At 45.5% G+C, this 21,921-nt stretch overlaps 1 protein-coding gene across 4 annotated transcripts in view; it reads right to left on the minus strand.

Moving 5' to 3' along the window:
* PLEKHM3 (pleckstrin homology domain containing M3) overlaps positions 1 to 21,921 on the minus strand; it is a 114,471-nt gene that overhangs the window by 88,166 nt on the left and 4,384 nt on the right. For all 4 annotated transcript variants that reach the window (XM_074911197.1, XM_074911200.1, XM_074911199.1 and 1 more), the window contains exons 3-4: positions 12,638 to 13,492; positions 409 to 1,344 (exon numbers count right to left, since the gene is read on the minus strand). In XM_074911197.1, coding sequence (XP_074767298.1) covers positions 409 to 1,344; positions 12,638 to 13,241 — 1,540 coding nt within the window. In that variant the 5' untranslated portion in view covers positions 13,242 to 13,492. The remainder of the gene's footprint in view (positions 1 to 408; positions 1,345 to 12,637; positions 13,493 to 21,921) is intronic.

Raw genomic sequence — 21,921 nt, forward strand, 5'->3', positions numbered from 1 at the left:
ACTGAGTTCCAAAAAGAACCTGAAGGAAACACAGTAACAAAAGGAAACAAAATGCTCAAAGTTGCATCATATTCAGAATTCCCTGTGATTCTGGACCGCTTTTCCAGTGCCCTGAATCAAGAAAACAGCTCAGCCACCCCGTAAGGCAGCCCTGGCCTATGTAGTGCTGTATGTGCAGGATCTAATATTTCGGCACTGCTCATCAAATGCAGGTGAATCCCTGTGAATATCCCACAGGCTTTTCTCCACATTTTGCAGAGAGCAAAGAAAGGCTACACACCAAAGTGTCTACAGCCGTAGTGAGAGGCAGGGAATGGCTGTGTGCTGCTAAAACACATACATGCTCTTCCAAGTGATCTTTTCCTGCAGAAGGGGAGTGGGTGCAGATGCTGCAGCAGGGTTGCTTACCTGCACACTTAAAGCTCTGAACTGTGAGCCCTCTCTCTAGGGACAGTGTGGTCAGGATGCTCAGGAAGCTGGTGGTCACAGACTGGCGCTTGCTTTTTCTAACATTGTTTCCAAATGGCCAGTCTCCAGGTTTGTTCCTGAGCGTGACCTGTGAGTTCTGAGTTAAACTTCTAGTAGCATTGGCTGCTGCTCTCAGTGCCTCCATCCACTCCTGGGCCCTCTGACGGGTCTCTGCACGCAGGCGGAGAACATCTTGAGGAAAGATGACCTGAAAGCAAGAGTCACAGCCATCCTGAGTATCTGTCTGGACTGACAGGCACACATCGACATTGTAGCTCAGCAGAGGATCTTCATCAAGCCTACCCGGTTGGAACGCCATCAGATAAGACCTGTTCAAGACAAAAGTAAAGGCTTTCCAGTTATTCTGGACAGTTAACCTATACAGAGTCCCTGATTTGAGGATATTTTGGTACTCTTTAGTGTTTTCAGTCAAATTCATGGATAGGAAGAGGTCCACAGGCTTCTCTAACAATCCATTCGTTTGAGAAAGCTCACTGTTATTTTCAAGCTTTGGCACATTCTCCAGTTTCTCCTGCTGTCTTGTGAAAGCAGGCACAGAAGCACGTACCACTTCCCAGAGTTTCTGTCCCCAGTCCAAAGCCTCCCATGAGGACTCTGCCTTCAGCTGTAGCTGCGAGTTGTCTGACAGGACAGCATCCACCACCTTGGTTTCAATGCAGCCAGTAACAGTGACCCTTTGAAAATGCATGAGTGGATACACCGCGGGAAGGGTCTGGTTGCCACTGCTGTCCAAGCAATACAGGTACAGTTTGTATGGGGAGAGCTCAGCGTAACAGGTTTGCCAGTGACTCTCATTGTCTCTTCTAATTTCTAAGTATCCCTTCTTCAGAATATTTGGGAACATTGGCTTGTGTTCTGGAGAAAACAAAAGGAGAATATAACCATTAATTCTTTTTCAATAATAATTTCAAACTGCTATGTCATTCTGGCTTATACATCTCTTCTACCTATACATGATATATCTGGAGGACAGGATCACAGAAATAGCCTTCAGAAAATAGGTTATAATTATAAAATGTAATCACTGACTCTAAATTTGAGCCAATGAGAATACAGCACCTTTTTACCCAGAGGTACCAAAACCCTTTACAAAAAGGGGACAGGAAAACAGAGGGACAAAGAAACAATGCCATTTTCCTGAGATTATTCAGAATAGTGACAGAGCAATGAAACGCTGAAGCTCTCCCAGAACCTAGTCCAAAGAGTATAGTATTATCAGCTAATCTATTGCCAATCAAAATATATTCCAATAGTGAGAAACACATACAAATTAAAACAGCACCTTCCCCTCCCGCCCTGCTCTTTCCCAGGCTCAACTTTGTGCTTTCACACACAACTCCTCTACCTCCCCCCTGTCCCAAGCAGCGTAGGGAGAAGGGGAATGACAGGTTGTGGTCAGTTCCTCTCTGATGCTTCTTCCTCCACACACTTATACCCTGTTCCAGCACGGGTCCTCTCCAGGACCTGCAGTCCTTCAGTATAAACCCTGCTCCTGCATGAGCTCTCCAAGGCCACAGTTTCTTCAGGAAATCACCTTCTCCAGCATGGGGGCCCACAGGGGACTGCAGGGAGACACCTGCTCCACCACGGTCTCCCTAGGAGCTGCAGGGGAATCCCTGGCCTGGTAGCTGCAGCACCTTCTCCTCCTCTGCCTCTGGGCCACACCTCACAGTTCTTCCCTCACTCCTCACAGCGCCATGCAGTGCTTTGCCCTTTCTGAAATGCACTGTGGTTGCCAGGCACAGCTATGTCCCACAGCAGGGCCACTGGAACCGGCTGCAAATGGCCAGAACCACCCTCCTGCCAGCACCCAGGCACTGCACCTGGCACCTGGGCTTACCCACGTCATGGGGATGGAGATCTGTGCCCAACGACAACAGCTTCTTACCACATTTCAGCATAAGCCAGGACCAGATCACTTTGCACAGGTCCTTTTACTAGAAAGTAGCTTTGCTGGTTTATGAAAAGCAGGCTCAGAAGCAACAGATGTGACCAAAAATGAGAAGTAAGAGGCTGCCCAGACTCAAATACATATACCTAAGCACTCTGGGTGCTTCAGAGCAGAACCTTTTACAAACCTTGGTCCAAGGCGAAGTCGAGGAGAATTTTCTTCATCCCCAGAAAAGCAGCCATACCCAAGTCACTCCAGGCACCAAAGTGACATGAATTTAAAAGGAATTATCTAAAGCATTTCTAAATTTTAAAAAAGGTTTACATGAAAAATTTGTTCCAATCTGATAATCACCACTTCAGCTACCGTTAATACATGCAAACATTGTATTTTCACCTTGGGCTGGCCATGTGGCTCTATGCAATTTTTGTTGGTTGCTCTATGAATTCAGTGGCATTCACTGTTATGCTCTAACACCGACTTTAGTACCTGACACCCCAAAACAACACAGCCCTGAGGAACAACTTCTTGCTCCCATCTGACTTCTACTTTGCCATTCCAGTAACGGTACCTGTGATGGGTCTTAATTTACAAACAGCAGCAGAATTAACAGACACAAGAGGTTTCTGCCTCCAGTTGTCCATCCCCCTTGGAGACTGCTACTCCCAACACAGGAGCAAGGTAGACACCTGGGAACAGCTCCTCATCCACTGCCCCACACAGTTAGGTCAAAACAAAATCAGCATCAGTTGACCTTAACACATAGCCCTTACAAACCACAGCAATACAGGAGAGCTTCTTCACCCTGTGGCTTCTGCCCTCAGGCTGACAACCTTTAACAGAGGGATGGCAGACAGCAGGAGGTGCGAAATACTTCCAGCGTCTCAGCTTCACCAGTTATACTCATGTTAACAGGCCATGCTTTTAACAAGTTTTAGATATGATGACCTCCAAGTACACCTAGGATGTCTTCAGCGGAAAGTTAACAGAAGCATCTGGGCTTGACAGGGCTTGGAAACAAAGAGCTAAAGATGAGCCTGTATACAAGTTACTGCATCCCCATCTGTACGGGGCTTCCCAGCTGATATGGCCAGGATTTCTGCCAAGCTGCTCTCGGGACTGCTGGCTAATGGGTGAGTCTGTCTGTCCTCCCAGGGGCACAAGGGGAGTCAGGGACTATGAGTATTTGAGGGACTTAGTTACTGTCCAAGGGGCTCCTAATAGCAACTGGTGAGAAAGCAGAACTTGGGCTGTAACCTACAGTCTAAGGAGACGCTCCTGTCCTTGTCTGAAAGCATCGCTGTAGTCGGTTGAGAGTTTCATGTATGGGCAGGAGGAGGATTCAGGACAGCAACAGTATAAAAGCTTTGGCTAGCTCTTCAGTGAAGACCAATTTTAAGTATTTATAAGGCTTAAGTAGACAAATTTCAGTTAAACTTAATGAACACACATGAGAATTGTTTGGTATAGTAAATGTGAGTACGCAAACCTCATGGACATTAAAAAATGAGGGAAGGATGCTCCTGCCCATTCGCATTAACAAAAAGGACGCACTTTGGTTTCACCTTCTCAGCTCAGCCTCAACTTCCCCACATCACCCACCTACTCAGAATGGAGCCTGCATTTAACACCATGTTCAAAGCACTCTACACTTTACCTACAAAGATTGCCTGCATATATGACTAAAAGCATAACAACAATTTTAAAATTGCTTCTTTGGCACTAGGTCTGAAAAGGTGGGAAAGAAATCAATATAACTATACCTTGCAGACAAATAAGCTACTCGAGAGTATTTCAGCTAAATATGAAAACCGAAAGCCTAATCTAAAACTCAAAATGGTAGAGAAAAAGCACACTTTCATAGCCCAAATGGATAGATACACGTGCACACACACTAAAAGAGAACCAATTTTGTTCACGGTACATCTCTGGCCCTGACATTCATTAGTATTTCTGCACTAACTCAAAAGCCATTAATTTCTCTGAAACCCACACTAATCCCTTTGTAGTGCAGATAATGGGCAGCCATTCTAGAGTCATCTTCCCTTTCTATTAATCCAATCAGAGAGGCAGTGCTTCTGCAGCTCCAACTGCAATCTCTCTCGCTTCCATCAAGTACAGATGACAGTTCAAGCTTCTCCATAATAAGACAACTCATAACCTTCCCCCAGCCACCCCTCCTTCATCTGCACACAGGTTTGCTTGTCTTTTGTTGAGTTAGAGAAAGACTATCTCTCCCTGCCTTTCACAGAGGCATCCCTCTCTCCCTCCTTCACCCCACTCCTTCCCTTCAAGCTCCTGTGAATCGGCTCCACTGGCTCTCGCTCTAACTGGGACAGAACCAGCGGCCAATTTGATTAAAATTCTAATGCCTTGTATTGTTTAGGTCAAGGCAGCAGATGCTGACACAGACAGGTTGAATCCATATGCTACACATACACACACACCTTCCAAGCCTCTGCTCCTTTATCTTCTCGACGTGCAGTGTGCCAGATAATACCTTTCCACTCAGAGAGCAAATGCTACCATCTCTCCATCCACCTTCCAAATGGAAACTGCATCTCTTTTCCTCCCTACAGAGACAGGCAGAGTAAATTGAGGAAGAGTAAAAAAAGGGAAATAATCACAGTAAATGACCCATGCCTGAGTCATTTGGAGTTACAATTTCAAGGGAAGGGAAGAAGACAGATGGAAATAAAGAGAGACTGAGCAGCTGGGGGCAGGACAGTATCTTCCTCAGTGTCTCTCCTCTCCTTTGGGAACTTTCCACTCATCCTGGCTAGGAACCCTGCACCGAGCACACACCTAGCCCTCTCCACACTTGGGGGCAGTTGGTGCAACCAACACTGCAGGAGAGGGAGTCCAAATGCTGTTTCAGCATGTCCAGAAAATATATGCTCCTGAACAACTGACTGCACTTGTGTCCATGTTGGTATGACATGAAAACTTGCCCTGTTTTCTACCACTGAAACATTTCTGATGACAGTAATACCAAGTAACTTGGAAAAGAGCAGAAGCAGAGATGCCTAGTTTCTGAGGGGGTTGTCTCTTGAGGTGTCACTCTTCTCTGGATTCTCTAATGTTTAGTAAGAGATGAGCATAAGTTACAGAACTTTTGTTGATACTCTTCCTCTTGGATTTCCACAGAACCTAGCAGAAACCTTTGGCACCTAAAATGTTCTGAAATTGGGTTGGGCTAGTCACTGCTTGGTGGAGTTTGCTAGATCAGGGACAAACTGTGCCTCAGCCAGTGTGACTCAGATCCACAATGTCCACTTCCCTCCTACTTAAAAATACAGTCCACTTATTTGCCCATCTGGTTCTGCAGGTATAACTCCTTCAGGCAAGTATATCTGATTCCACTTGGTCCTGAAATAATGGCACAGATATTTAGCCACAGATTTCCAGCAGCTGGCTGTCCTGAAGCCAAATCTGGCTGCTTCTCCCAGTGCCACCTCTTTTCAAGGGACCACTACAGCAGTGGGACTTGTAACTAGGTAGCAGTTTGCATTAATTTATATAAAGAAACATAATCTCTCCCCACCAGAAGGACATTCACCCTTTTTCATGTTCCTTAGGCTCAGGGAAAGCAAAACATGCTTTGAAAACGTTTAACTTGCAAACTCTTAATTTTAGATTTATGCATGGCTAGTGAGGTTGGCTTAGCTATTCACCAAAAATAAGCTCCTCACTGAAGGAACTGCCTGAACAGAAGGATAAAAAACCTCAACAAATTATTCTTTATGTCTTTCCCTTCAGGAGTGGCATTGTATGAGAAACATGAGAAACTACGCTGAAGTCTATAGGATCCTGGCTGCCCAGCCACTCCATCCAATCCTTTTTGCTCCTCTGCAGCAAACTGAACACTTGTACAGTGTTTGCTGAGCAGACCACCAGTACTCTGTGCATAGTGACACAGTGTGCCTGTGCCAAGGGGGCAATGGAGAAGGACGCTGGATTCAGTCAAAGTGCAAGACCAACCCAGAACAGGACTTAACTCTGGCAGAGATGGAAGTATAATGAGTTGAAAGCAATGGTTACCTACTACCAGCTAGGAGATGCATAAACTAGCAGCACTTGCAAAAGGAAGAATATCAAATGAAGATGGATTTGCTGATTTTTTATAAATTCACCTAATTCAGCTTTAAAAAGAAGGAAGGAAGGGTATAAATTGACTGTCAAAGCTACAAAACCAGGGTCAGTTCACATTAGGAGAGTTAGTTGACACCACTAAGGGAATGATAGCAACTAACCTGAAAATTCAGTTATGAAAGTCATCACAACATCACTGGAAGCAATCAGCACTGCCCCAGGAGATGAAAACTCTGTTCATTAGCTTTATGGAGTGTCATAACTCCAGAGCAAAAATCTCCATAAAGAATAACCCTTCCAACCAGAACAGCTTCACAACCGAACGCATCAGTGCTGTTTACTGTAATCCTCCTGCACTATGAATTTATCCACTGTATTTGAGCCCCTCCCATCGCCTCCCACCACACTCCCCTCTCCATCACTCTGCACCCTCCCACAGCCTCCCAGGCAAGGGAGTGGAGTAGGTCACGTTTCCGTCCGCTCAAGGCAGCTGCCCAGCCTAGCCCCCTCCGCTGCTGCTGCTCTCTGCCAGCCCCCCACGGCCCTTCCAGCTCAGAAGGTGCCCAAGCCCAAGGAGCAATCAGAAGTGAGCCTGCAGGGAGCAAGCTCTGCACTCCCCAAATTAGCTGGGAGGGGGGTTAATGGAGAAGTATTATCCAGCAGATGAGCTGAAGTCAGGTGATCCAAATTATACTCCCATTTGATCTCGTCAAAGCGCCTCACCTCTCTCTTTGTCCCTACTCACTCTCCCTGTCCTTACTGTGTGGTGTATTTAAACTGTAATCTCCTGGGAGAAGGGGCGACCTCTTGCTAGATCCACAGGCAGTCCCTGGCACTTACAGACCCCTGCAATGGAGGGCATCCAACTCGCATTCTATTTTAAATAACATTTTTGCCTCCTCAAATCTTGAAAGGCCCCAAATCTCTGCAGTAGTTACCTTTTTCTTGACTACCTTTTAATGCTGAAAATAAATTGGCCACAGGGGGAGCATCAGTTCTCCAACTGGCTAGATACCTCTGGGATTATTTCCAAGTGGTTTGAGGTTTCCTGCTCTCCAGAGGGGAAGGTGCAGAAGCGTTGTTTCCGCACACCTGCCTCTCAGATGGCAATACCATTATCTTCTGCACAACATAACAGACCTCTAATCTTCTGCCATCTCAGTGGCAATTAATGGCCTATTGGTCTGCCCTGGCTGTGTCACTTCTACACACCACAGACAAAAGACAGTGCTGCAGGGGTGTTTTGCAAAATCTCAAATAGCAGTTAGGCTTCAGAAAAACTCCTTGGTAGATGGGTCAGGAGCTAGGCTTTACCTGGCCATCACTGGAGGGGAAGCGTGAAGGCTGCATGTCACATCTCCAATATTTCAGACCTCTTAGGATCCCTGGCTGCCTCCACCTCTACAGCACGTCCCATACACCTTCCCCTTCCAGCTAGCTGTCTTTGCATCTCCTCCTTGAGCAGGACAACAACAGTGGCAACTGATGGCGCTGCTGTCTGCTGCTCTGTGACCCACCACCACAAACCTGCTCAGCACACTGATACGTGCCACTAAATGCTGCATAAGCGAACGTCACAGACGCAGAGCTGGTACCAGCCACCACTACCGCTGCCAAAGGGGAGGAGATCTGACAAAGAAAACACCCTGACATAAAGTCTGTGTGGTCGCCAGAGTAAGAGAAAGCAGCACTGTAAAGTGACTCCTCAGAACTCAAGGATCACCAGTCTGTGAATCAGTGGTATGTTGCTCATAAATACAGATTTAGATGTCTTACCTCTACAAAAGCACACTGGAAAAGTATGTAATATGTACAAGAGCTATATGAAGGGGAGGGCAAGCCTCTCTTGAAACATTCCCTGCACAAGCTCTGAGTATAAGGCCATCCCTTCAAAGTGTCCCAAACGATGGCTAGGCTCCCAGACAGATTTTTAAAATGTGAAGATGGGTTGGGGGGGGGAGAAGGTATTTTTTTTAAATGCCAGTCAAAAGGAGGAGGTGAAATCCAGGCCTCGGTCACAGACAGTAGAATTTGGGCCTATTGGTCAGTTTTAGGGCAGTCACTTTTATGCGATATGTCTATTCTGCCATGCCGCAGTGCTGCAAACACCCCACAGGCTCAGATTCCTGACAAGAACATACCACCAAAATCAACAGGGCTGGCTGAGTACCTCCATAGTGGCTTGTTGGAGAGGGGAACAAGGCAACACCTTCTGCTGTAAGGACAGCTTGTCAGTGTGCAGGTGCTCACCACTGTGATAGCTCTGGAGTTCCAGGGGCTCACAGGCATGGCAGGCAAACAAAACACCTACCAGGGGAAAAGTACTACAGCACCCACACTCTTGGGAGTGGCTGTGTTTGAATGAAAATGTCCACATGACTATCACAGATAACTGCTCACACACTGTCTTAATGATCTAAGCAAGCTTTTGCTGGATACTACAGAAGCAGCATTCTCTCTTTGTTTGCCAGGCTACATGCCCAGAAATACAAAAGCTTGCCTTGAATTTGCTTACAACTTGTGCTCCACTTACTGCTTAACACTGCTCCGTAGCACAAACAGCGTTCATTTCTAGCACACTAGCTGTTTTGCCAGCAGGCCTAAGGAGATACTGCCCCAAAAGGCACAGCTTCTTTTTAGATCCTTTTCTTTCACAGTACATGGAAAGGATCCAGTTTCATTTTATTGTATTATAAAAAAGCAAGCAGCGGGAACAGATAAACTCATAGTAATAAATATACTATGAAGATGAGGAAAAAAAATTGTGAAGAGTTAATCTATGCAGCAACTCGGCCAGCCTCGGAAGACTGGGAGACCTCTGCAGGCTCCAGAGGGAAGTCCTTTACCGCAGTGAAGACTGACAGGAGCGGCTGAAGTTGCTCTCAGTATCTCATATGCATTCGTTTAATCTGTATTAAAGCCCTGGAAAGGGATGTCTCCACAGGCTGTGGCCACTATGACCCCTTCTACCACTGCAGCAGCTTCTATCCAACCTTAAAATACATTTTTTTGGTCTTTTGTAGAGAATAATTATCAGTCCCAGATACACATATCTGCAACACCTCCTTACTTGCTTTTGCTTTTCTCTTTTTAGCTCAGCTCACAGTAGCAGCAAACTCTATTGCAGGCTCTCTTGTAAACCCAAAGGGAAGAAATACCATGGCTACCTTCTAAAATCTGCACAGCAGATGAAAAGAACAGGTTAAGGAAATAGGTTAGAAGAGTGCATTTTCAGAGCACAGAAGTTCTCATTCCTCAAAGAAGGTACCCCTGCCTTCGAGCATCCCATGCAGAAAAGCTCTTGGGAGGGCACACAGCAAGCACTGACAAATGCCTTGCACCTTTGCAAAAAGCAACAGAAAAAGTGTGGGCTGAGCATGTTAGAGGTACTGACTGCTTCTGGGCTACAGGTGAGTACTGGGAGAAGTTCTTCAGCCACTCTCACTAATCCATTTCCTTCCTTTGCTTGGTTCACCTCTCAGATCCTAGAACTTGACCATACTGAGTCTCTTCTGTAAAAAAGGCATTTTGAAGAGACCTACACTTCTGGCAAGCACAGCAATTGGGCTTGTTCCTGATACCACAGAGAAATTGTGGAACAGACAGGCTGTAAGATACCTGGCACTATTGCAGACAGTCTAAAAAAAAAGAGTTTTCTTCATGGAAATCTGTCAATTTCTGTTTTTCTTAAGAGTGTTAAGATTGCTATACTTCACAAAACTACTTTATAGATGCGAGGTCTCCACAGTTGTAACTCACAACTACAAACTGTTTAACATGAAATCGTAACGATAATGAGTATATCACACTCTAATACAGCTTGTTCATTTTTTCTGTATGGAGAAAAACTTCACTGGATTAACTGCATTTAAACAGTGTTTAAGTGCCTGCTGAGGGGCTGGGAAGAGTACAACTAAACTCCACTCCTACTACCAAAGCGGCACACCTTGGGTACACACTGCGATGTGGTGACTGAACCCTGGGCACAGCCTAGCTTAAGGAATTCCACGGTTAGATCCCCTGTACACACAGCGCATTTCTCGTCTTCTCTCTTCCTCTCATGGTTGTGTTCTATCAAACTGTTCCAGACACTGGTTTAAAGTCCTGCTACAGACTTGACTCTGGATATAGCAAGGCTCTCTTAAGGCTTCCTGAAGGTTGGTGCATCTCCCTGGGGTCTGTTGTCTCTAAGCAAAGTGGACTGGAAGAGCTGAAGTGGGAGCCAGGGTCGAAGGAGGACATCGCTGCAGACACTCCAGCTTCTGAAAGCACAGTGACTCTCACCCAGGAGCGGGATGAGGCTGCAGTATGCAGTCCCTGCCTTCAGAAGCAAGCGGTGTCCCAGGACCACAGTTTCTAATAAAATTTATTAGTTTGCCAGAAGGGGAAGAAAAACCTACATCATTGTTTCCATTTTTCATATTGCTTCCTTTTATGAACAGTTGCATCATGCTGTCTTGCATCTGTCTGTAAGGGAGAGGGACATGTAAATTTGCTTCACTCCAGACAGAGGTGCAATGCATTAGGGTGCACCCCAACGCAGTCTTGCAGTTGCCTGAGCCCTGGACTGACAGCAGAGAGACCAGTTCAGCCTTGGACTCTGCTGCTCAGCACCAGCTGGATGGTGACTTGTTTCTTGCAGGTCAGTGATCCAGTGGCACTTTGAAATGATTCTCACTGAGTAAGTACACAAACAGATCTTTAAATACAGGAGGGCTGCATGGGGAAATTGGGCCAAAAAGATTAAGCTTAAAACATTTTTGGAGATTTATTAACTTTTAATGGCTACATTTTAATGGTGTTTCTGTGGGCATATAAAGGTGTTACATGTTACACCCATGAGATGTCAAGGATACAGCTGACAAAAACTGAGAGCTCTGCTTCCAGGCTTCTGGGTGTGTTCCTGTTCTGCATCCCTTCCACGAGAACACAGAACAGAGATCCCACTCTATGGGAAGCAATGTATCTCCCTAAACAAAAATAACAGCAGGTATACTTGCCTTTATCGAGCACCAACACCCTTCTTTAGGATACAGCAACTATGTCACAATGTAAGACAATAACCTACAGGTTTGTGTATGTATATGCCTACATATTATATATACTTACATATGCACACATACACAAACATTTAGACAGGTGCTTTTCATGCTCCAAAATAGCTGACTTGTGTGGAAAACCTAGCCCAAAAGGCTTGTTTTACCTCTAAACAGGCTACCTATTCATAACTGGAATCATTCCAACACACACACACACACACACACTTCCACAACACTTTGATTCTTAAATTCCTTTTTTAAGTCCTGCCTTTATTTAGATTATAAAATCTCTGTGGCACTAGCTGCTTTTCTTTTCCATAAGTGCCCAGTCCACTTCTGGCATCTATAAAATAAATCATGGAGATGAAGACACTGGGTCAGTGTTTTCGAAGCCCTGACACAACCTCTCTTCCAGTGCAATGCTTGAGAAAGGAAAAGGAAAAAGTATCACTTGCTGAAACATTGCTTCATACAGCTCACTAGAGACGCCTGCCTCAATCTGATAACAAGACTTCCCGTACCCTATACAAAGCTGGCAGAGATGCCTTAATATTGACAAGCACAAATTGCATGCTTGAGTTTTTGTTAATTGTTTATGGACTGAATAGCCAGCATTTCTTAAAGAAACAGAGCCGAGATCTCAGGCCTCACAGTAAAGCTTTTGTATACCCTCTTTTTAATGGCCGCTCTTTTAACTTTTATGAAAACTGCCTTTGTTTGGATTTACCATTCTCCAAATATTTTTAGCATTCAAAGTCTTTTTAGCTTGCGAAAATCAGGTAAGGAAATAATCAGAAATACATAACAAATAAATTCGGTTTCCCCCTAGTCAAACTAAACAAAATAGAAGCAAAAAGTAGAATAAGCTTAGTTTTTCAAACCATGAAAGGAACAGAAGTCAAGATTGGTTTAAAAACTGATCTCCTTAGACAGGGAAACAGACAGAATTATATCAAAGATAACAGAACCATGATGACTTTTATCCTCATAACAGCTACCTCGCAGTTTTATTTTGGGGGTTTTGTTTGTTTTTTTTTTAAACATGTAGCTCCTCTTTCAAGATGAATATTAGAAACAAATAGGAAAGCCCTCATATCAACAGAAACAATAAAGCACCAGCACAAACCTGTGTTTCCTTGGATGTCCTCTCCCTTGGTTAACGCCAGGTAAGAGAGCAGAGCACAGTTATTGTCCTGACCAGGCGCAGGTGGCTGCTGCAGGGAGGTGCCCGTGAAGACCACTCCCCAGTTTACATGGCTGATATCAGAGCGTGACCTGTTGTGTCCTGGCTTGAATGTGGAGGCTTCCTCATTCTGCACCAGGATGTCGTTCACCGAGCGAGGCCTGTCTCTCCTCCGTTGGCAGATATTGAAGATGTTAAAAGTTGTGGTCTCCCCTTCCCCTGCCCAAGCAAGGTTGTCAGCAGCTGTTCCCCGCTGCACCACCCGCTGATCTTTGGCAGGGAACGCTGTCTGAGCTTTGGTTTCCAAGAAGCCATTTTTGCAGTGGTCCCAGATGAAGCTACTTTTGGCTATGGAGGCGACATTCCTCAGATTCCTGCTCTCTGTTATCTGATCAAATACCTCGTGCCCAACCAGTTCAGGGACCTCCTGTACACCGTACACCTCAGAGGGCTGCACAATCTTTTCAAGCTTAGTATCAAAACTATTGAAAAAGTCTTCAGTCACTTCCAAGGCAGGACTAATGTCATCAACTTCAAGAGCCTCCATGTCCTGTGCTGCCAGTGTGCCCAAGGTGTCGTGATGTGTTAAGAAGATACCACATCAATATTCAAAGAAAGAGCTGCTTCACATCTGTCCCTGGCACACCATTAACTTAGAGGTGGTGGGGAAAATACATTCACTAATCACAATCCTTAGTGGCAGAAAGGAACCAAATCAACCTGTCTTCAGATGGGAGACTTAACATCCACTGATCAAGTGGGCTGCAATCCCTTTATGAAGCAAGTGATGGAGAGTACCTGTAAGACAAAGCAAAACATCACATCATTAAGAGCCTTTTCCTGGATAAATATGTTTAATCACATCACTCCTTTCACAGTCACAGTCCCCTTGATCTTTGGTTTCTCCTTCATTTGGCACCAACATTACTGCGTATGAAGAACCCCCTTGAGGTGTCTGTTGCTCACTGTGTGCACACTCTGTGTATTACCACTTCTTGAACCAGAACCTGCACTGGAGCACCAGTTAAAGGGGAAGCAAAGTGGTGCCATTTATTAACCAAGCTTTAGAAAGCTGCACTGAGAGGCAGTACTGACTAAAATCAGAAATGCAGCCACCTAGGAAATGCTTAGTACAGGTTCCCATGGGACTGTAAGAAAAAGTTGAGAAACGAAGGGTTAGTAAAATAGGCCAATCAACCTCAAATAATTTGTCTTTTTCTTCCAGATTGCTTGCACTCCCAATTTTAGGAGACCAACATGAGTTTCACAGCAGCTGCTTTGCCTACTTGTCTGCATAAAGAGAACTGTGATATTTGCCTAATAAATCAGTACTACTAGGCTGCTGTGAAGTGCTGCACATGAAGATTTTTTTCTAAAATATCACTATGAACCTAAGTGAAACCACATGGCAACCTAAAATCCAGAAAGCCAATGCATCCTACCAGCAAAACAAAATATACCATATCCTGTACCATCACAAATCTGCAGATCTTTACTTCCAAGCTGTTGACTCACTGGGCAAAACGGCAGAATAGCAAAGGGCTTTAAGTACAACTATTGAAGAGATGTACTGACACACCTGAGCTCATGCCTGTAAGGAGGAAGAAAGGGGGGTTTCTATTCCCTGTGGTGCAATAAGGGGGTGTCTCATTGCTGACTTCTAAACTCTCCCTCTTGAAGCTCCATCCACAGTGGTGTTGTGCTCGAGAGAAGTGCACGGTAGGTATGTTTAAATTGGGGAAATCAGTCAAATGCATGCAAGTTCTTGGGACCTTGAGACCAAGCATTTGTGCTAGCAGGAGAACAGCTCTCACGCCTCCTAGGAGAAATCACGAGCCTCTGTATATGCAGAACAGCCCAAAGTCAGAGATCTCATCCCAGTTTTGACCATATCAGCTCAAATCCCAGAAGCAGCAAAGCTGCATTAGCTCAGAGCTCTGCCTAGATTAACACACTCTTAACAAAACTAATTAGCCCGGGCAGGGCTGATAATTAGCAACTCATTAGCTTGTCAATGCTGCTGAAGTACTACCAGGACCCATGATTTACACTTGGCAGGAAAAAACATTTATTAAACAGCATCAAACACAGCTAATGCTTCCATCTAAGGTTCTTTTTTAATCCAGAACAGTCTATTTGCCTAACTTCTATTAACAAAGTCATTTAAATAGGCACCCTTTCCTATAGCAAGCCAGAGGGAGGAAGGAGGCCAGCAGCTCCCCGGGAAGTGGACACAGCATCCTGCAGCACAAACCAACCCCTTCTGCAATCACCCACTGGCTTCCTCCCATCCCTGCTTCAGTTGTGGCCACCCATGACACAGTTGTGTTTGAAAGCAGTAGCTCATCCTCTCTCCTAACAGATCAGCAGTTTAGACCACAAACTCTGCAAACACACTCCAAGTAAATAACTTTCAAAAGTAATAATCACATACATAACTCTGGAAACTTCAAGCCTTTGCACTGGGATCCTTCTGCCCTTTTCTCTTTGCAAGGATTCATTTCACTAGCCTCACGGTGAGCCAGGACTAGGATCAGCTTCAACAAGTAAACATAGAGCAAGACACTGAAGGCAGAGCCAGAACTGTGACCAGAGGGCTGAACAAAACAGACCTGGAGTGGTTTCAAATCAGAACAATACGAGAAGACTCATTGCAAAGCTGTACAGCTGTGTCAGTTGACAGCAATGGGAAATAAAGTCATCCTGGGCACATCTGCATTGTCAGCTTAATGCAGCACTGAGTTCATTCTTGAAGCCCACTCCTGCAAACAACCCCACAACGGCGTTCTGCTCCCCGGTACCGTAGAGCTTTGGGAGCCCCAGGAACAGGCTGAGGGACATGATATGGTGCAACCTGTCCACTTATTATACATCCTTCTATGGCATGTCTTTAAAACAAGAATGACATTTGGAAGTTGTAAAACTGCAACAGGCATTCACTTGAATAAACCCAGCACTAACATAATCGTATGCCAACAGTGAAAGCCACAGGCTGGCCCGTCCAAAGATGCTGCTTCACAGGGGTTGGTGGAGAATACAGCCTTGCTCTCCTACACAAGAGACTGGAGCAGCAATCACTCCAGAAGGGATTGTGATGTGCCCCTGAAGCATTTCAGTAGTAGTAGATGCAGTGTTGCTATGTTCTTTCTTTTAAATCATTAGGAAAGGTAGAAGCAAGGGGGAAAATTGACACTTACATTTAACAGATTCATTTTTCAATGCTGGAGGCTTCATGTGGCTGCATGTTTCTCTGGATCCCAGGAGACTGGAGCTATCCAGTGTCATGCAGCCAAGTGTGATGATGCCAAACTACAAATCGACCTCATATCCAGTAAGATGCTGAATCACAAGGTCATGAGAAGATGACAGGCCCCTGCATCACACTTCATAAATTGCAGCACTCATACCTTCCAAACTAGTCTGCTTGCCCTGCTCAATGAAGATGTGACCTCAATGGTGCAGGCTCATCCCTTCCTACACCACCAAGAACCTCCTTAGATCAAAGAAGAGTTGTGCCAGGAACTCCCACTAGTGCTGAGATTCTGCAATCACACATACTCCATAAACAGTTTGGCATTTTCTGACAGTGGCACTCAAGAAAAATTTAATTCAGGCTTCTGCACGAATTTGGTGCCAAAAGGAAGCAACTTTGATATGGCAGTAAACAGCTCCATCAGCATCTCCTCCAGGAGGGAAAGCAGTGCAAATCACTTCCTTCACATGAAGGGGAAAAAAAGGCAAACAATGAAAGGAGTTAATCCCATCCTAAATTACTATAAAATGTATTGCCTTATGGATTGTTTCTTGGAAACACCTGGAATTTTCCAAAGACACTCAACCTAAGGCAGAACAGAAGAGGAAGAGAAGCATCAGCCCAAATTATTAAAGACTGCCAAAGCTACAGGCAACTGTAAGCAGGGATTTATGGGAAGCAGAACCCTAACAGCTCATCCACGCCCCTGGAAACTAGTCTTACTGAAAAAAAGGTGAAGGAACATGGTGCATCATACTTAGCAACAACTGCTGGACACGGGGATTACAGCAGCTGAAAAACATGATTTTCTGTACATCTGTCTAGCACAGATACAGCTCTCGGCCATGAACATGCAGCAGTCAGATAATTAATGTGCACTTACAATGAGTAAAGTCTTTACTATCACGAGTTTATAGTGGCCACATTGCTCACATGGCTGACATAAACAGCAAGGATTGCTGGTCATGCCACATGAGATGCAGAAGTTCAGTTTAGTCAAGATTACTTCCCTCAGAGAAGCCACAAGGACTTCATCTAGATGACAGCATAGTCTGACAGCAGAGAAAAAATCATGGATGACAAATGCCAAGGAACACACACTGGGAGAGATCATTTAACTTCCTGCTGTGCTTTTCTAAATTCCCATGGGCCAGGGAAAATACCCAGGCATCACACAGCAAAAATTAAAAAGCACAGAAAAGGCAAGGGTAGAAAGCGATCTTGCAGGTGATACACACCACCACAACAGGCACTTGCTGTGTTCCCCAAGCTTACACTTTATGTCCAGGACACTCCATTCTAGGTCAGGCAGGAGAGAACACTAGAGCCAGCATGTGTGCAGGAACCAGTGACTGAAGAGATCCATTTAGCTCACCAATCCATACAAAAAGTATATATAAAAGAAGCACCTTTCAGTTTGGTTTCCTAAGGAAACATGGCTTGTGGCACCATGCTGCCTAACATCCAGTTATTCTCCTCCTCTTTTGAACTGTATAGGTAACTTCAACTAGATGTGACAAAGCAGTAGTGTCCTTAAAGATACAGTTCTTGAACTGTTGTTCAACATTGGACAAGAAACAGGCCCAAACTCACCCTCCTGCTAAAGGAGAAGCAGGCAAAACTCAGTCTCTTATCCCTTCTAGGAGGCCGATGCCACCACCTGGGTCTCTCCAAATTAGCCACAGCCCAAGTGGTTAGTGAGAGAGGGACCTGCAAACACCAGGAAGCAGAGGGGAAAAGCAGCAAGGAGGAATAGGAGGCATCACACAACTTGAAATAAGCAGTCTTGCTAGTTTTGGTGCTCACATGACCTCCTCTTCACTACACAGGTAATAGAGATGCATAAAACAACGAATGATGGACAACAGTTAAAAAGGGACTTCCCCTTTTGTATTTGGAGATAGAATTAGAAAGGAAAAATTGATGTTCACAAGCAATGTGTTCAGGAGGAAATGCATACATGAGAGTAGCTCTCAGACAGCAAAAGAGTAAAAAGTGGGTAATAATCACAGAATCATTCAGGTTGGAAAAGACCCTTGGGACCATTGAGTCCAACCATCAGCCCAACTCTACAAAGTTCTCCCCTACCCCACATCCCCCAACACCACATCCAAACGACCCTTAAACACACCCAGGGATGGTGACTCCACCCCCTCCCTGGGCAGCCTCTTCCACTGTCTGACCACTCTTTCTGTGAAAAATGTTTTCCAGATGTCCAGTCTAAACCTCCGCTGTTGGAGTTTAAAGCCATTCCCTCTTGTTCTGTCACTAATCACCCATGAGAAGAGACCAGCACCAACCTCTCTACAACGTCCTTTCAGGTAGTTGTAGAGGTCTGCCCTCAGCCTTCTCCTCCTCAAACTAGACAGTCCCAGCTCCTTCAATGGCTCCTCATAAGGTTTATTCTCCAGGCCCTTCACCAGCTTCATTTCCCTCCTCTGCACTTGCTCCAGCACCTCAATACCTCTCTCATATTGAGGTGTCCAAAACTGGACACAATACTTCAGGTGTGGCCTCCCCAGTGCAGAGCACAGGGGGACTGTCACCTCCCTACTTCTGCTGGTCACACTATTTCTGACACAAGCCAGGATGCCGTTGGCTTTCTTGGCCACCTGGGCACACTGCTGGCTCATGTGCAGCTGCTTGTCAATGAGAACCCCCAGATCCTTCTCTTCCAGACAGCTCCAGCCACACCTCCCCGAGCCTGTAGCCATGCAGGGGGTTGTTGTGGCCCAAGTGCAGGACCTGGCACTTGGCCTTGTTGAAGCTCATCCCGTTAACGTTGGCCACTGATCCAATCTGTCCAAGTCTCTCTGTAGAGCCTCCCTGTCCTCGTGAAGATCGGCACTCCCGCTTCACTTGGTGTCATCTGCGAACTCACTGGTGGTACACTCTATGTCCTTTCCAAGATCATGGATAAAGGTGTTGAACAGAAATGGTCCCAACACCGAGCCCTGAGGAGCACCACTTGTGACCGGCCACCAGCTGGATTTAGCTCCACTGACCACCACTCTCTGGGACTGTCCACCCAGCTTGACCCAGCAGACTGTTCCTTCACCCACGCCATGGGCAGCCAGTTTTTCTATGGGAATTCAATGGGGAACTCTGTCAAATGATTTTCAAAAATCCAGGTAGACAACATCCACAGCCTTTCCCTTGTCCAATAGTTGGGTCATCTTGTCATAGAAGGAGATCAGGTTTGTCAGGCAGGACCTGCCTTTCATAAACCCCTGCTGACTGGGCCTGATCCCCTGGTTGTCCATTATATGACGTTTAATGGCACTCGAGATGACCTGCTCCATGATCTTCCCTGGCACCGAGGTCACACTGACAGGTCTATAGTTTCCCAGATCCTCCTTTCTGCCTCTCTTGCAGATGGGTGTCACATTTGCCACCCTCCAGTCCAATGGGACCTCCCCAGTCAGCCATGACTTCAGGGAAATCATGGACAGCTGCTTGGCGAGCACATCTGCCGACTCCCTCAGCACCCTTGGGTGTAACCCACCCGCTCCCACAGCCTTGTGTGCATCCAAGTGGTGCAGCAGGTCTCTGACCGCTTCCTCTTTAACTGTGATGACCTCATGTTAAAGTGTTAGAAGTCCCCCAAGTCTCACTGATTCCTAATGACTCTCAGGCTCAAATTCGTGGGAAAGATTTCATGGTGCTTCTGAGAATGTGCTCTCAAGAGCACAAGAGGAGTTTTACAAGTTACCTGTTTGCAAATAGAAAGTGGGGGTGCCTCAGCCACTGGAGAGCTTGTCCTATCCCCTTCTCAGCACCCTGGAACCTGCTGTGGGAACCAGCTCTGCTTATCTTGTGCTTCATTGCAACTGTGGGCTGAAACTCCAATGCCAACAAGGAAAATAGAAAGAGATATTCTTACAACTGGGTAACAATCTGTCAGCAGAGCAAATTCAAGCAGCCTCAGGAGCCTTTATTTCTGTTATATTGCAGGCCTGGACCACTACAGCCCAGTGGGCTGTGACAAGCCTGGTCTGAACAACAGGTCATCTGAAGAAAAGATAGATGTACAGCCTCTCTCATTATAATCCACTGGGACGGGAGCAGCTAGTACCTAATGAGTTTTTCTGCCTGTCAGTCTCAGCAACCTCAGCCTGTGACCTGAATGTCTTCCAGTGGCATCTTGAACAATCGCAGCCTACAGGTTTTGCTGCTACAAGGATTTCTGACTAGCTCCACGGGTCACATCAGACAAGTATTGCCCAGAATCTAAATGGGACACACTTAGGTCAACGACAGTCCATGAAAAACAGGCTTTGCTGTGCAGAATCCCTGAAAAAGGCTGAAGACTTAGGTGTTACTTCTTAGTTAAGAGGTTGAGCTTTATTTGCCAGGTGGGCACACCTGAATGGGTAGAAGAGAGAATGAGGATGGCTGACTTACACAGAAAGCCTTTACCATTGCCTGTGCACTTCTATACATAACTGGCACAGAATGTTTGCAGAAAAAGTTGAAGAACTGACAGTGGCAGCACAATGCAAGGTACATCGGAGTGCCCTCTTTCCAGCATCCCCCTGCTGTAACTAGATGGCAGATGATATTTTATTTATTTACAGTATAGCAAGGCCTACTCAGCAAACATTCTCCATCTTGTTCTGACTAGAAGCTCTTTCAAAGCACGACTGCATCTAGGTCTCTGTCCCAGCCAGAATCCCCCTCTCTCTGTTAGCTGTACAGGAAAGCATAGTATCACAGCTGCTGTGGCTGGAGCCTCAGCATATGACGTCCCCAGCCAGATCCATTGTACTTTGTACCACCCATATGTAACCAAAGAGCACTCCTGATTCAAAACACTTACATTCCCAGTGGTTACAAATCCCATGCATAGAGTGGCCAGTTCTCTGAGCAGCGACTGAAAGCCACGCTCCTGCTTGCCTCGTACTCGGTTTGGAAACGCAACTGGTAACTTGGAATTTCATACCATCCCTGCGCAAACTATCACATTTTCTTGTATCCTGGCTGTATTTTGTTCCCTTGCCACACAGCAAGCCTTCTCCCTAAGCGATTCCAAAACTCCAGATGACCTACCACTGTGTACACGCAGTGAGCAACACAGCACACAAGCTCGTTAAGATTCATCATTTAAATGTCTGGATGAAATTTACAGTGCCTCACAAAGAAGATGAAACTACAACAAACTTTTCATATAGAGCAGGGGATCATTGTTTCAAAGAGGCCACCATATGATAGTCAATGGTTGGTTCAACACGGCCCGGACAATTGTCTTTAGATCACATTTTCAAAGCCCCTCTTCAAAAGACTCTTTCTCTGGCACACAACTAAAAAATTAATTGTTTAAAACTGGGATTGTCTGAAAATATTAAAGTGTCTCTCATAAATACCTTCTGACTGATATTTCTGCACAAAACCACTGACAATATTCAGGAAAAGCTCACAAAAACTGGAGAAAGAGGATTTCTGGTCAAGAATGCTTGGCTATAAGGCCAGGTGCTAGAAAGGATAACTGTGAATATAAGCATAACCATTTCCATGGTGCAAACCCACCTGTTTACTATAGTCTCATTGCCCTTAAGGATGAAAGCGACTGCCAACATTTATCAGTGAAGAAGAGTTCTGTCCTGTCTGCTAGATCCAGGGAGAGCCAAAGAGCAGGAAGAGCTGCAATTAACTTGGTGCCTAATCTCAGTCAAGCTAAAAGACAGCAGTGATCTCTTCCACACTACAGAACACAGAACAAGAAAAACAACTGAGAAAAAGAAATTAATAAAGAAATGAAACCAGGGATGAAGAATAATGCCATATTCTGTGAGGTGAGGCAGACCCTTAGAGAGAATACATGAGTCTCACTGTGAAGCACAGATTTTCCTCAGCTGCTGAACTGACCCAGTACCTTTAACAAGGATGCTCCCCAGGCATCCTCTCTGCGTGTGGAACTCACACATCACAGGTACAGAACAGCTCATCCAGTGATGAGCAAACAGTAATGCATAAT

The sequence above is a fragment of the Athene noctua genome, chromosome 7 (assembly GCF_965140245.1).
Source record: "Athene noctua chromosome 7, bAthNoc1.hap1.1, whole genome shotgun sequence".
NCBI lineage: Eukaryota > Metazoa > Chordata > Aves > Strigiformes > Strigidae > Athene > Athene noctua.